Source organism: Oncorhynchus clarkii, chromosome 23, assembly GCF_045791955.1.
Source record: "Oncorhynchus clarkii lewisi isolate Uvic-CL-2024 chromosome 23, UVic_Ocla_1.0, whole genome shotgun sequence".
NCBI classification, from domain to species: domain Eukaryota; kingdom Metazoa; phylum Chordata; class Actinopteri; order Salmoniformes; family Salmonidae; genus Oncorhynchus; species Oncorhynchus clarkii.
This window is the reverse complement of record NC_092169.1, coordinates 36,210,901-36,225,712: the sequence shown is the minus strand read 5'-3', so window position 1 is coordinate 36,225,712 and position 14,812 is coordinate 36,210,901. Positions and strand designations below refer to the sequence as shown.

General features: G+C 43.4%; 1 protein-coding gene across 8 annotated transcripts in view; it reads right to left on the bottom strand.

The window, feature by feature from the left end:
* LOC139381157 (myocardin-related transcription factor A-like) overlaps nucleotides 1-14,812 on the bottom strand; it is a 69,433-nt gene that overhangs the window by 12,635 nt on the left and 41,986 nt on the right. For 7 of the 8 annotated variants that reach the window (XM_071124510.1, XM_071124511.1, XM_071124508.1 and 4 more), the window contains exons 5-8: nucleotides 2,729-2,794; nucleotides 1,155-1,210; nucleotides 854-929; nucleotides 265-432 (exon numbers count right to left, since the gene is read on the bottom strand). In XM_071124510.1, the coding sequence (XP_070980611.1) occupies nucleotides 265-432; nucleotides 854-929; nucleotides 1,155-1,210; nucleotides 2,729-2,794 (366 nt within the window). Of the gene's footprint in view, nucleotides 1-264; nucleotides 433-853; nucleotides 930-1,154; nucleotides 1,211-2,728; nucleotides 3,025-14,812 lie in introns of those variants that run through there. The other variant, XM_071124514.1, reaches the window with a different exon arrangement.

The window sequence follows — 14,812 nt, the reverse complement described above, 5'->3', positions numbered from 1 at the left end:
TGCAGTGGACTGTGCACAGGAAGGACGCTCCTACCCAGTTGACTAAGGTGTTGTTGTGTACATACTGGAACTTAAGTTGTGTATGTACCCAGTAAAGTGTTGCAATGAGAAGTAGTGTTGTATACTTGATCTGTAATGTATGTTACACTGGACAATAAGAATGGGTACCTACCAAGAACAGAAGTGAGTGTTTCAGTGGACAGTGTGTGTGTGTGTATTGCAGTGGACAGTGTGTGTATTGCAGTGGACAGTGTGTGTTCATACCCAGTAGTGAGTGCTGCAGACGACAGTCCAGGTCGACAGGCAGGATGTTCTTGTGGATGAGCTCTATAGGACCAGGTCTGTGGGAGATCTTATCATTGAGGTCATCAGCCAGCCTGGCCCTCTTCAGCTGCAGCTGCTTGGCCTGCAGAGACGGCTCTGCTGACGTCTCTGCGTGAAGAGAGAAGAGGAACAAAAACACACAGTATTAGGCCGGTTAGATCAATTCTCTAAAACGACATTGGAGGCAGCTCCAATGATCACGCTGTTTAATCAGATTCTTGATATGCCACACCTGTCAGGGGTATGGATTATCTTGGCAAAGGAGAAACGCTCACAAACAGGAATGTAAACAAATCTTCCATACTCATAGAATTTTTTAGAAATAAGGTTTGTGTGTGTATGGAACATTTCTGGTATCTTTTATTTCAGCTCATGAAACATGGAACCAACACTTTACATGTTGCGTTTATATTTTTGTTCAGTGTAGATCAGCACAAACAGATGCGGTATATTTGGCTCACTGCCTCTAGAGAAGTAATGTGTGGGGGTGTAGTTCTGTGGTGATCTGCGAGGGGGCGCTGTGACTCACCCTCCAGTATGTGCATCCTGACCAGCTCTGAGCGCTCAGGACGACTCCTGATCTTCCTCTTCAGATAGTCCTCAGTCTGGAAGAGAGGAGAGGAGAGATGGATGAGAGGAGAGAGGGGGGAGGGAGAGGGGGGGGAAGAGGAAAGGGACAGGAGAGGGAGGGAGAAGGGAACAGTAGAGGGTAGGAGAAAGGGACAGGAGATGAAGAAAGAAGCGAGAGAGGGAGAGGATGCACTTCAACAAAGACTGCACTTGTTGAACTAAAAAGAGAAAATAAGTGATGGAGAGACTACTAGACTTACCCTGGCTCTCTCCAGATTCCTCCGCTGCTCGTGGAAGGCAGCCGGACTCTTCAGTGCTGCGGTGAGGGAAAGAGAGAAAACAATTAAGGAGAGGGAACGACCGTGAATGAAAACCCCAACAAATGAGTACAGAGCAAAGCACTAGTGGAGACAGTGTGAGAGCTGATACTGAGGAACACATGCACAAAGCAGAACTCTCTATATGAAAAAGTCACTGGCGTTCTATCCACCAAACAGTAATAACAGAAAACAGAACAGTATGTTTTTGTCTTGACTAGTAAGTGACCTGTTTCAGCAGAACAGTGAAGGAGGAACAGCTTGCTATAGTATAAGAGAGGTGTACGCAGGGGAACCCATAGAATTATCAATAAAGATGTGAATTACAGCACAGCCAGGATTTAAGGAGGACATGTGAAAGCTGAGAGAAAGTGATGGGTTGACTTTCTGAGAAAGACTGTCTACACTTATCACTCTCTTCAACTGTATGGGTCTTCAGCCTGCCCCCGTGTGTCACATCATTCAGAAGTTGGAAAACAAAGACGTGCGCACCAACACACACCAACACACACACACTGGATGGTTGAAGAGGATGTTGGAGGGACACTGAAGATTTCATCATCACCTTTTGCCCAATGTGAAACCTTAAATCAGCTCAACTGTCAAACAGTGACGTGTGTGTGCGTGTTTATTGAGGGACGCAATGCTGGCTTACGGAAGGTCAAATAAGAGGGTCGCAGACTGGCATGCCTAAATATTGGCCTGGGATTCCTGTGATGTAACTAATCAAATCAAGTCGACTTTTGCCTACAAATACATGCAAATGGATCATGGAGGATCCAGCCTTCTCTGAAATTCAGTCTGCTTTATAGCACCAACTGCAAATCCATGGCGTGAGCACATTACGGTCTATTAACTCTACAGAGCCTTGACGGTAAAGCAGTTCTGCTATAGCTTTGGGCCATCGTCATAAGAAGTCCCTTTTAAAGGGCTGGTTGGTAATGCCTCCTCCTCCACAAGAAGACAACCTGACCCTCAGTAATCTGGACTAATCTGGAATCAAGTCCTGTATGTCTGAGCCAGGCCACCATAGAGACACCTAGTTCTCCTGGCCCGTTGTTGTTGTGTATAAGACTGGGAGCACATGGGAGAGAGAGGCCCATTTTATGGCCAGGTTAGACACGTAAACAATATACCACAGCTAAGGACTGTTCTTAGGCACGACGCAACGCAATCAGTGCCTCTCTCCTGTAAGAAGTAGCCCATGCACTTCCTCCTACCAACAGCTGAACACTGAGTCTCCTCAGTCTCTTCAGCTGCTGAAGAGAACACATAACAGGAAGTGGACACAGAAGGGGAAGCTGGCTGGCCCACTTGATGATAACACCAACACCACAGAACATAACACAACACAAATTACAACAACACAATGCAAATTACAACAACAGAATAGGCCTGTCAGTCCAAGGGGACCAGGAACAGACACTGTACTGGTCAAGAACGCAGAGGGTGACATAGTATTATATTTGCTGGTCTAGACTCTAGAGATAAGAATAGAGAGTTTGGGCACTACTTACGTGGCATGATCCCTTGGCTGACCAGCTCCTCCCGGGTGCGTCTCTGCTGTAGTTTGAGCTGGAGGACTGCATGACAACAGAGAGAGAGGGAGAGAGGAGAGTCAGCAACTGCCAGCATGGAAACAACAACCACCTCTTCAAAACCAGAGTTTCAGTCCCAGACTGCCATCCTACACTGAACCGTCCATCCACACGGCAGAGAGGGTATCCTTGTGTCAACAAACACTGGAGTAGACAGCTAGAGCAGGACTCAATGGACAGAACCCACTCCCTCTCTCTTTCATTCTCTTTCGTTTCCTCCCTCACTCTGAAAAAAAGCTGTGGCAGAGGGCAAAGGGAGGGTGGAGTTTGGTGGCATTTATTACAAACTTCCTGTTTCTAAACTCTCGGTTGTTGATTGCGCAGTGCGCTTATAAAAACCCACACAGAATGTATGTGTGTGTGTGAGAGAGCGAAAGAGAGATAGAGGGGAAGATAAAGGGAGAGAGATTACACAGATCCACAAAGAATTTGAAAACAAACCCAATTGTGATAAACTCCCTTATGTACTGGGTGAAATACCACAGTGTGCCATCACAGCAGCAAGATTTGTGATCTGTTCCCACAAGAAAAGGGAAACCAGTGAAGAACAAACACCATTGTAAATACAACACCTATTTATGTTTATTTATTTTCCCTTTTGTACTTCAACTATTTGCACATCGTTACAACACTGTATATATACAAAGACATTCGAAATGTCTTTCTTCTTTTGGAATGTTTACTGTAATTTCTTCTGGTTTATTTCACTTTGTGTAAAGCCCCTTAAATTGAAAAATGGAATTGAGAGAGATAGAGGGGGGGGCTAGAGAGAGGGAATGAGAGATAGGGGGAGATAAATAGAGAAAGAAAGAGAGAGAGCAAGAGAGAGATGGGGGGGGAGATAAGAGAGCGAAAGAGAGCACGAAAGTGTGAGATAGAGGATATATAAAGTGAAAGAGATAAATAGGGGGAGCTAGAGAGAGATAAAGAGAGTGAAAGAGAGAGCCAAAGAGATATTGGGGAGATAGATTGTGAAAGAGAGCAAGAGAAAGATAGATGGGGAGATAGAGAGAGGGGAGATAAGAGAGCACGATAAAGAGAGCGAAAGAGAGATACAGATATGGAGAAAGCAAAAGAGATAGTGTGAAAGAGAGATAGAGGAGGAGAGAGAGTGCAAAAGAGGGAGTGTGAGAGCAAAAGAGAGATATTGGGGAAGATAGAGTGAAAGAGAGAGAGAGTGCAAAAGAGAGCAAAAGAGAGGTGGACATAAAGAGAGAGAAGGGAGATAAGAAAGCGAGATAAAGAGAGCAAAAGAGAGAGAGAGCAAGCGAAAGAGAGTGCAAAAGAGACAAATAGAGCAAAAGAGAGAGAGAGGTAAAGAGAAAGTGAAAGAGAGGGGGAGATAAAGAGAGGGGGTGACAGAGAGCGAGAGATAAAGACAGCGAGAGAGAGAGAGAGATAAAGAGTGCGAAAGAGATAGAGAGCAAGGAGAGATGGGAAGATAAAGTGAGCGAAACAGAGAGATAGAGGAGATAAAGAGAGGGGGAGAGAGGTGAGAGAGCGAGCGAACAAAAAAGAGCGATGAAGAGAGCGAAAGATAGTGTGAAAGAGAAATAGAGGAGGAGATGAGAGCGAAAGAGAGAGACAAAGGGAGAGCGAGAGATGCAGGCGGTAATTCTGTCAGCAGACTATTTTACCACTGCCATTCTTAGGTCGACCTATTACTATGCATTCCTCACAGCAGCCTGTATTATCAAGCCAAGCTATGGTATGCAATCCATCAATGTAAATAATGCAGAAAGAATTGTTGGTACTGCAAGTCTTGCAACAATTAAGGGAAGTAAGCAAGTCCTTGTCAGTCTTCCAGTCAGAACAACTGACCTGACCCCCAGTGGTGTAAAGTACTTTAAAATACTTTGAAGTACTACATAAGTAGTTTTTTGGGGTATCTGTACTTTACTATTTGTATTGTTTACAACTTTTGTTTGAAATGATTTATACTTTTGATAAATAAGTATATTTAGTAAGTACATTTACTTTTGATACTTAAGTATATTTAAAACCAAATACTTTTAGATTTTTACTCAAGTAGTATTTTACTAGGTAACTTTGAGTCATTTTATATTATGATATCTTTACTTTTACTCAAGTATGACAATTGGGTACTTTTTCCACCATTGCTGACCCCTAACCACCTAAACTACTTTGTGTTTGAGTGACACGAGATACACATCTCTTCAAAGGACACAGGCTAAGTGAGTGTCCTGCTTCCCTGTCCCTTCAGTCCAGACCTAAATCTAAATACTCTTCCACACCTCTCCTTTCCATCTATGTCGTCATTCCTTCTGGACCACTGACATCTGAAAGCAAGGGGTACAGTTGTAAGTTCCACCATGAACATCCCTCTGGATCTGCTGTAGTCATGGATGAAGTAGGACGAGGAAAATACTATTTATTAGAATACAGACCCCAGGCATCCACAGTTAGAGAGGAGAGAAGAGAGAGAAGATGAGAGAGAAAGTGAGAGAGAAAGATGAGAGAATGCAGAGTATAACCCATATTTATTTTCCCTTTTGTACTTTAACTTCTGTGAGTGTAATGTTTAATGTTATTTTTTATTGTTTATTTTACTTTTGTTTATTATCTACTTCACTTGCTTTGGCAATGTTAACATATTTCCTATTCCAAAAAAGCCCTTAAAATGAATTGAGAAAGAGAATAAAGATTAGAGAATGCAGAGTGAGAGAGAAGAAAGATGAGAGAGAAGATAGAGAGAGAGAATGCAGAGAGAGAGCAAACTAAAGCCCTAAACAGAGAGTACAGTGGCAGAATACCTGACCACTGTGACTGACCCAAATTTAAGGAAAGCTCTGACTATGTACAGACTCAGTGAGCATAGCCTTGCTACTGAGAATGGTCGTGTAGGCAGACCTGGCTCTCAAAATCAAATCAAATTGATTTATATAGCCCTTCGTACATCAGCTGATATCTCAAAGTCCTGTACAGAAAGACAGGCTATGTGCATACTGCCAACAAAATGAGGTGGAAACTGAGCTGCACTTCCTAACCTCCTGCCAAATGTATGACCATATTAGAGACACATATTTCCCTCAGATTACACAGATCCACAAAGATTTCGAAACAAACTGTTACGGATACAGGTATCCTGTGTGTGTATCCTGTGTGTGTGTGTTTCTTTTCTCTCCTTCTCCCCTCACAGGTGAAAATCATCACTCCCCAATCAGACAACAATCAACCCATCAATCAGAAGACACACCTCCTCCTGTTTCCTACCCTATCACAGTTCCTTCCCCATGGTTTAAAAACCCCATCATTTGTTTGCTCTAGAGCTCAATCTCTTTGTAAATGCCATGTTTGTAGATCTCTGTTTTTCGACTCTCTCTCTTTGTGTCTTAACCTCTCTTTTGTTGGAGCACCTCCAAATCACTTTGTCATCTCCTGTGAGTATTGTTTTGGTTATGGTGTTTGTTTGTTGCTGGTGGGAAAAGGGGGAAAACAAGACAAGTCGCCCATGGGCATACACTACCCGTAGGTAAACTTTGTTAAAACACACTAGTTAGAACTGGGCGGACCACCCACTGTATTTTTGGTTAGTTAGTTAGTTAGCTGTTGTTAAAGTAGGCTAGTCTAGCTTAGGGGTGTTTTTGCATATTTATTGTTTCTTTCCTTGGGTCCAGCTCAGCCCCTTTTCCTGCTCCCCCCATTACCGTGTGTTTATAAATAAACCCTGAGTTTGACGGTATTATTTCAGTTGTCGTGGTTATTTCGTTCACACTTACTTTGTCACAACTATAATTTGCATGAGATATGTTACGGGTCTCATTACCATCCCCCCCTAGACTGTCGGGCCAAAAGGGATTCGTAACACAAACCCAAGTTTTATCAACTCCCATATCTACTGGGTGAAATACCACAGTGTGCCATCACAGTGGCACAGTGGCAACCAGTTAAGAACAAACGCCATTGTAAATATAACCCATATTTATTTTCCCTTTTGTACTTTAACTATTTACGCATTGCTACAACTCTATACAGACAAAATATGGAATTTGAAATGTCTATTTTGGAACTTCTGAGTGTAATGTTTACAGTAAATTTGTATTGTTCATTTCACTAATGTTTATTATCTATTTCACTTGCTTCGACAATGTTAACATATGTTTCCCACGCCAACAAAGCCCTTAAATTGAATTGAGATAGAGGAGCGAGAGAGAATGCAGAGTGTGTGAGAGACAAAAGAACAGGGAGGAGGGCCAACAGTGTGCTCATGTGTCATTAGGTCTAATTAAATATGTCTGCCACTGTCACCAAAGGGCCTCCAGACCTGGCACAGCATAGCCCACACCTACTGTGCGTGCATGCATGCGTGCGTACGCACACACGGTTAAGACCGTTGGGCCAGTTACCAAAATGTCGCTGGTTCAAATCCCCAAATCTGACATTCTGCCATTGAGCAAGGCAATTAAGCCCCAACAACAACTGTTCCCAGAATGTCGATGACGTTGAATAAGGCACCCCCCCCACACCTCTCTGATTCAGAGGGGTTGGGTTCAATGCACAAGACACATTTCAGTTGAATGCATTCAGTTCTGCAACTGACTTGGTATACCTTCCCCTTTCCCACACACACATAGCTAGAAGTCTCCCTTATGAACTCACATGCGCACACACACTTGGCATGGCCGAACACTTAGCATGGCCATTGGAACAGATCTATTTGGAAAGCACAGTAATCATCCAATGACCTCACCATTTGGACATTAGCTTGATCATTACACACCACAACCAGGGAGTGGTCCCATACCAGGGATATGAGGAATGACCGAAGCCAATGACTTATTATGGTTCACGACACGGATCAATAAGAAATGAGCAAGAAGGGGATGGATGAAGCTTGACAGAAGTCTGGTCACCATACAGAACCAAACCCAAAGCTTGTGCTAGACAAACTTTTGAATAATAACATCTTGGGGTAGCCTACATTCTTTTAGTCTTCTAACCCCACCCACCTTCTTTTAGTCTTCTAACCCCACCCACCTTCTAGTCTTCTAACCCCACCCACCTTCTTTAGTCATCTAACCCCTCCCACCCACCTTCTTTTAGTCTTCTAACCACCCCCACCCACCTTATTTTAGTTGTCTAACCCCTCCCACCCACCTTATTTTAGTTGTCTAACCCCTCCCACCCACCTTCTTTTAGTCTAACCCCACCCACCTTCTTTTAGTCGTCTAACCCCTCCCACCCACCTTCTTTTAGTCGTCTAACCCCTCCCACCCACCTTCTTTTAGTCGTCTAACCCCACCCACCTTCTTTTAGTAGTCTAAACCCTCCCACCCACCTTCGTTTAGTCTTCTAACCCCACCCACCCACCTGCTTTTAGTCGTCTAAACCCTCCCACCCACCTTCGTTTAGTCTTCTAACCCCACCCACCTTCTTTAGTCTTCTAACCCCACCCACCCACCTTCTTTAGTCATCTAACCCCACCCACCTTCTTTAGTCATCTAACCCCACCCACCCACCTTCTTTAGTCTTCTAACCCCTCCCACCCACCTTCTTTAGTCATCTAACCCCTCCCACCCACCTTTTAGTCGTCTAACCCCACCCACCTTCTTTTAGGCGTCTAACCCCACCCACCTTCTTTTAGTCGTCTAAACCCTCCCACCCACCTTCGTTTAGTCTTCTAACCCCACCCACCCACCTTCTTTTAGTCTTCTAACCCCACCCACCTTCTTTAGTCATCTAACCCCACCCACCTTCTTTAGTCATCTAACCCCACCCACCTTCTTTAGTCATCTAACCCCACCCACCCACCTTCTTTAGTCATCTAACCCCACCCACCTTCTTTAGTCATCTAACCCCACCCACCCACCTTCTTTAGTCATCTAACCCCACCCACCTTCTTTAGTCATCTAACCCCTCCCCCCCACCTTCTTTTAGTCGTCTAACCCCACCCACCTTCTTTTAGTCGTCTAACCCCACCCACCCACCTTCTTTAGTCATCTAACCCCACCCACCCACCTTCTTTAGTCTTCTAACCCCTCCCACCCACCTTCTTTTAGTCTTCTAACCCCTCCCACCCACATTCTTTTAGTCTTCCAACCCCTCCCACCCACCTTTTTTTGTCTTCTAACCCCACCCACCTTGTTTTAGGCTGTGATAAGTTTGTCTCTCGTAGTCCATCCTCAAGTCTTGCTTGTCCAGCTCTTCCCCCATTGGAACATAGTCCAAGGGGGCGGGCTCAAAGGACAGGAAGTGGTTGGTGTCAAGCATTATTATTTAGACTTGCTATTAATTATCTTTGTAAACATACATTTTCATAAAGAGATGTCGTCGTTCAAGTCTTGAATGGACGCTGATATAGCGGTGGCCACCGATATAGAGCTAAAGGCAGGCGGGTCTCTAAAGAGGTCTCGTCTGCAATCGACGAAATCAAGATCGTATTGACTTTCCTTTCACCTACATCGAGGCAGGGAGAAGACGTTAGTCTTATTCATTGCTTGTCCAGATAATCAACCTTTGACAAGCACAGTCAGAATTTAAGAAAAAGTAGCTTGAAAATTCTATCAAAAAAGGGGATGTGATTCGATTCAAGAAAGCTTGTCATCTTCTGTCTTCCAGGTCAGAACGTCTATTTTCTTCTCTGTCTCTCCATCCTTCCCTCGTTTTCTCTCGTCGTGACAGTCAGCTAGAAACGATAGAGCTGCTCTACAAAGGTGTCCAATGAGACGGTGGAAATCGTCAGGGTAAAGCCAAATATGAAAAAGAGAGAGAACGAGGGATGAGAGAAAAAAGAAGGCAGCAGCAGAGGTGAGCCCAGAGAGAGACTGCTCTGCTTGCGGCACCTCAGTCACGACACGCGCGCGCACGTGGTGTTGTTAGTGATAGAGTTCTCCCGCGCAGCTGTTACCATTCATTCACAGTTACAATCTGAATCTATGCCCACAAACAGTACTGTACTAGTCAAATGTTGACACACCGACTCAAGGGTATTTCTTTATTTTTACTATTTTCTACATTGTAGAATAATAGTGAAGACATCGAAACAATGAAATAACTTTTTAAAAATAATCCAAAAATATTTTACCAGGTAAGCTTACTGGGAACACATTCTCATTTACAGCAACAACCCAGGGAATAGTTACAGGGGAGATGAGGGGAATGAATGAGACAATTGTAAGCTGGGGATGATTAGGTTACTGTGATGGTATGATGGACAGATTAGGAATTTAGCCAGGACACCGGGGTTAGAACACCTACTTCGATAAGTGCCATGGGATCTTTAGGGACCACAGAGTCAGACAGCCGTTTAGCGTCCCATCCGAAAGATGGCACCCTGCACAGGGCAATGTCCCCAAATCACTGCCCTGGGGCATTGGGATATTTATTTGACCAGAGGAAAGGGTGCATCCTAATGGCCCTCCAACACCACTTCCTGCAGCATCTGAGTCTCCCATCCAGGGACCGACCAGGACCAACCATGGTAAAAGTTAGTTTGTGGAATTGTTTCCTTCTTAATGCGTTTGAGCCAATCAGTTGTGATGTGACAAGGTACAGTTGAAATTGTAAGTTTACATACACATTAGCCAAATACATTTAAACTCACTTTTTCACAATTCCTGACATTTAATCCTTGTAAAAATTCCCTGTGGATATATTCACATTCTTAAGGGTCAGTTAGGATCACCACTTTATTTTAAGAATGTGAAATGATTTATTTCAGCTTTTATTTATTTCATCACATTCCCAGTGGGTCAGAAGTTTACATACACTCAATAAGTATTTTGGGAGCACTGCCTTTAAAATGTTTAACTTGGGTCAAACGTTACAGGTAGCCTTCCACAAGATGCAGCAATAAGCTGGGTGAATTTTGGCCCATTCCTCCTGACAGAGCTGGTGTAACTGAGTCAGGTTTGTCGGCCTCCTTGCTCGCACACGCTTTTTCAAATCTGGACACAAATTTTCTATAGGATTGAGGTCAGGGCTTTGCGATGGCCACTCCAATACTTTGTTGTCCTTAAGCCATTTTGACACAAATTTGGAAGCAATTTTGGAAGCATTGTCCATTTGGAAGAACCATTTGTGGCCAAGCTTTAACTTGAGATGTTGCTTCAATATAGCCACATCATTTTCATGCCTCACGATTCCATCTATTTTGTGAAGTGCACCAGTCCCTCCTGCAGCAAAGCACCCGTACAACATTTTATTTATTTACCTTTATTTAACTAGGCAAGTCAGTTAAGAACAAATTCTTATTTACAATGACGGCCTAGGAACAGTGGGTTAACTGCCTGTTCAAGGGCAGAACGACAGATTCTTTGTCAGCTCGGTTACTAGTCCAACGCTCTAACCACTAGGCTACCCTGCCACCCCCGTGCTTCACGGTTGGGATGGTGTTCTTCAGCTTGCAAGCCTCCCTCTTTTTCCTCCAAACATAACAATGGTCAATATGGCCAAACAATTCTATTTTTGTTTCATCAGACCAGAGGACATTTCTCCAAAAAAGTATGATCTTTGTCCCCATGTGCAGTTGCAAAGTCTGTCTTTTTTATGGCGGTTTTGGAGCAGTCCTTGCTGAGCGGCCTTTCTGGTTATGTCGATATAGGTCTCGTTTTACTGTGGATATAAATACTTTTGTACTCGTTTACTCCAGCATCTTCACAAGATCCTTTGCTGTTGTTCTGGGATTGATTTGCAATTTTTGCACCGAAGTATGTTCATCTCTAGGAGACAGAACACGTCTCCTTTCTGAGGGGTATGACGCCTGTGTGGTCCCATGGTGTTTATACTTGCATACCATTGATTTTACAGATGTGGTACCTTCAGGCGTTTGGAAATTGCTCCCAAGGATGAACGAGACTTGTGGAGGTCTACAATTTCTTTTCTGAGGTCTTGGCTGATTTATTTTGATGTTCCCATGATGTCAAGAAAAGAGGCACTGAGTTTGAATATAGGCCTTGAAATACATCCACAGGTACACGTCCAATTAGCTCAAATTATGTCAATTAGCCTATCAGAAGCTTCATAAGCCATGACATCATGTTCTGGAATTTTCCAAGCTGTTTAACCTCTCTGCGCACCGAACCCGTTAGCAGGATGAAATTCGACAACATATGGTGATCGCTACATAAATAGTAATATTAAACATTCATGAAAATACAAGTGTCTCACATGTTTCGAAAGCCTAGAATCTTGCTAATCCAACTGCGTTGTCAGATTTAAAAAAGGATTTACTGCGAAAGAATACGATGCGATTATCTGAGGATAGAGCCCCATAAAAAAAACTATTTCAACCAGCACATGCATAACAAAATCAAACTGCAATAAAATAAATAGTTTACCTTTGACGATCTTCCTCTGTTTGCAATCCCAATGCTCATTGTTACACAATGAATGGTCTTTTGTTTGATAAAATCAATTTTTAAAGCCTAACACGAAACATTTTGTGAACCGCTTGTGTCGTGAATTCCGTCTCACTCCATTTTCGACGACACATTCGATGTAAATACACACACTAAACGTGACTTTTCCAGTCATGTTTGGTTTCATTGCAATCAACTGGTTTGTTTGTAACACAACCAAACCTGATGGGTCATTTCGCGGGACGTATTGACTGAAAGAAACCGATTTGAAGACAACAAGTACAACGCATGTTACACAACAAGACAACAAGGAGCCACGCATGTTACGCACAGTGTTGTTTTGGTAAAGCGCATCTTCAGCTGTTTATATATCAATCAGTATGGCGACTAAGTCAGGGAAAGCTAAATCTAAGTCTAGATATACAGATGTACACACAATTTTAGAAGAAATTGATCGGGAAAGTGAGACAGAAATTTTTGGAGGACGATTCATTTAGCGATTCCCAAATGGAGGAATATTTTTCGAACGGAGAGGACATTGTTTTGGACTGGTAAGTTATTCTCATGCTAATGCCATTGTTTGAAATTAATAATATAAAATATTATTTGTGATTTTAATTTTTTTTGTAGCAATATATAAAAATGTAATGTGAGATGCGTGTGTCTGCCGCCCCACCCCCACATGAAATAGCCTACTTGAGGCTGTTGAGGGGAGGGCAGGCCCACAACAATGTCCAAAGTGAAATGGAGACAGTAGATACAGCTGGTCTGTCATAATATAATAAAGACAGTGGATCTAGCTGGTCTGTCATAATATAATAAAGACAGTGGATCTAGCTGGTCTGTCATAATATAATAGAGACAGTAGATCTAGCTGAAATGTCATAATATAAAATAGACAGTAGATCTAGCTGGTCTATAATAATATATTCAACCTTATGTTCCCTGTACTCTATATATATCTGTTTATTATACCTGTTGATACAGGGCTCATGTGAAACTATTATTTTATTTTATGTGAAACTATTCTAACTGAACATTTTCTTTCACAGTGACACTGACTCCGAATGGGAGCCCCCAGTGCCAAGGTGTCCATCCCCCACTGAAGCTGGTTCATCCAGCTCCTGCCACAAGTGGTGTTCATCTGCCCAAATTAATTTCTGCAGGCATGGATGTGCCTCAGGTCCAAAAAAGGCACAGCATGGAGGCGTCGCAGTGTTCTTTGCAAAATGAAGTCCCCCATCACCTGCACCACATGCTTGGTGACCCTCTGCTTCACAGCAGAAAGAGACTGCTATGGCACCTGGCATCAGCAGCACAATATTGTGTAGAGGACTGAGGGTCTTCCAAATATTGAAAGTGTTATTTTGTAAATGTATGTATATTTTTTTCATGTTAATTCTCAATTTTTTTTTGGGGGGGGGGGGTGTGTTAGAATACCATTTTGGTATTTTGTATATAGTTATTCCATTCAAAATGTATAACTTCACCAATTTGGCCACTTGGGTACATTTGGGCTACTTGTGTGGGACACCTGGGTGACTTCATGATAAATGTCATGTAGCACACTCATTTTGGAAGTTATCATTCTGAAACTTTGCACAAGTACTGATGCCCTCTTATGTTTTTCACTGAAATTGTCCCCATCATCCCACCTAAATGTTTGTTTTGTCTTGATCATTTTAAAGATGATGATACTGGGATTATTTCCACTGGGATTCAATTCAATTCAATACAAGGGCTTTATTGGCATGGGAAACATGTGTTAACATTGCCAAATCAAGTAAGGATTCTCTGCCTCTAACCCTATTACAGGGACTGAGTCACTGGCTTACTGTTGCTCTCTCATACCGTCCCTGGAGGGGGTGCGTCACCTGAGTGGGTTGATTCACTGATGTGGTCATCCTGTCTGGGTTGGCACCCCCCCCCTTGGGTTGTGCCGTGGCGGAGATCTTTGTGGGCTATACTCAGCCTTGTCTCAGGATGGTAAGTTGGTGGTTGAAGATATCCCTCTAGTGGTGTGGGGGTTGTTCTTTGGCAAAGTGGGTGGGGTTATATCCTTCCTGTTTGGCCCTGTCCGGGGGTGTCCTCGGATGGGGCCACAGTGTCTCCTGACCCCTCCTGTCTCAGCCTCCAGTATTTATGCTGCAGTAGTTTATGTGTCGGGGGGCTAGGGTCAGTTTGTTATATCTGGAGTACCTCTCCTGTCCTGTCCTGTGTGAATTTAAGTATGCTCTCTCTAATTCTTTCTTTCTCTCTCTCGGAGGACCTGAGCCCAAGGACCATGCCTCAGGACTACCTGTCATGATGACTCCTTGCTGTCCCCAGTCCACCTGGCCGTGCTGCTGCTAAAGTTTCAACTGTTCTGCCTTATTATTATTCGACCATGCTGGTCATTTATGAACATTTGAAGATCTTGGCCATGTTCTGTTATAATCTCCACCCGGCACAGCCAGAAGAGGACTGGCCACCCCACAAAGCCTGGTTCCTCTCTAGGTTTCTTCCTAGGTTTTGGCCTTTCTAGTTTTTCCTAGCCACCGTGGTTCTACACCTGCATTGCTTGCTGTTTGGGGTTTTAGGCTGGGTTTCTGTACAGCCCTTTGAGATATCAGCTGATGTACGAAGGGCTATATAAATACATTTGATTTGATGATACAACGTATGGTTTTTGTTTTCTTATTTT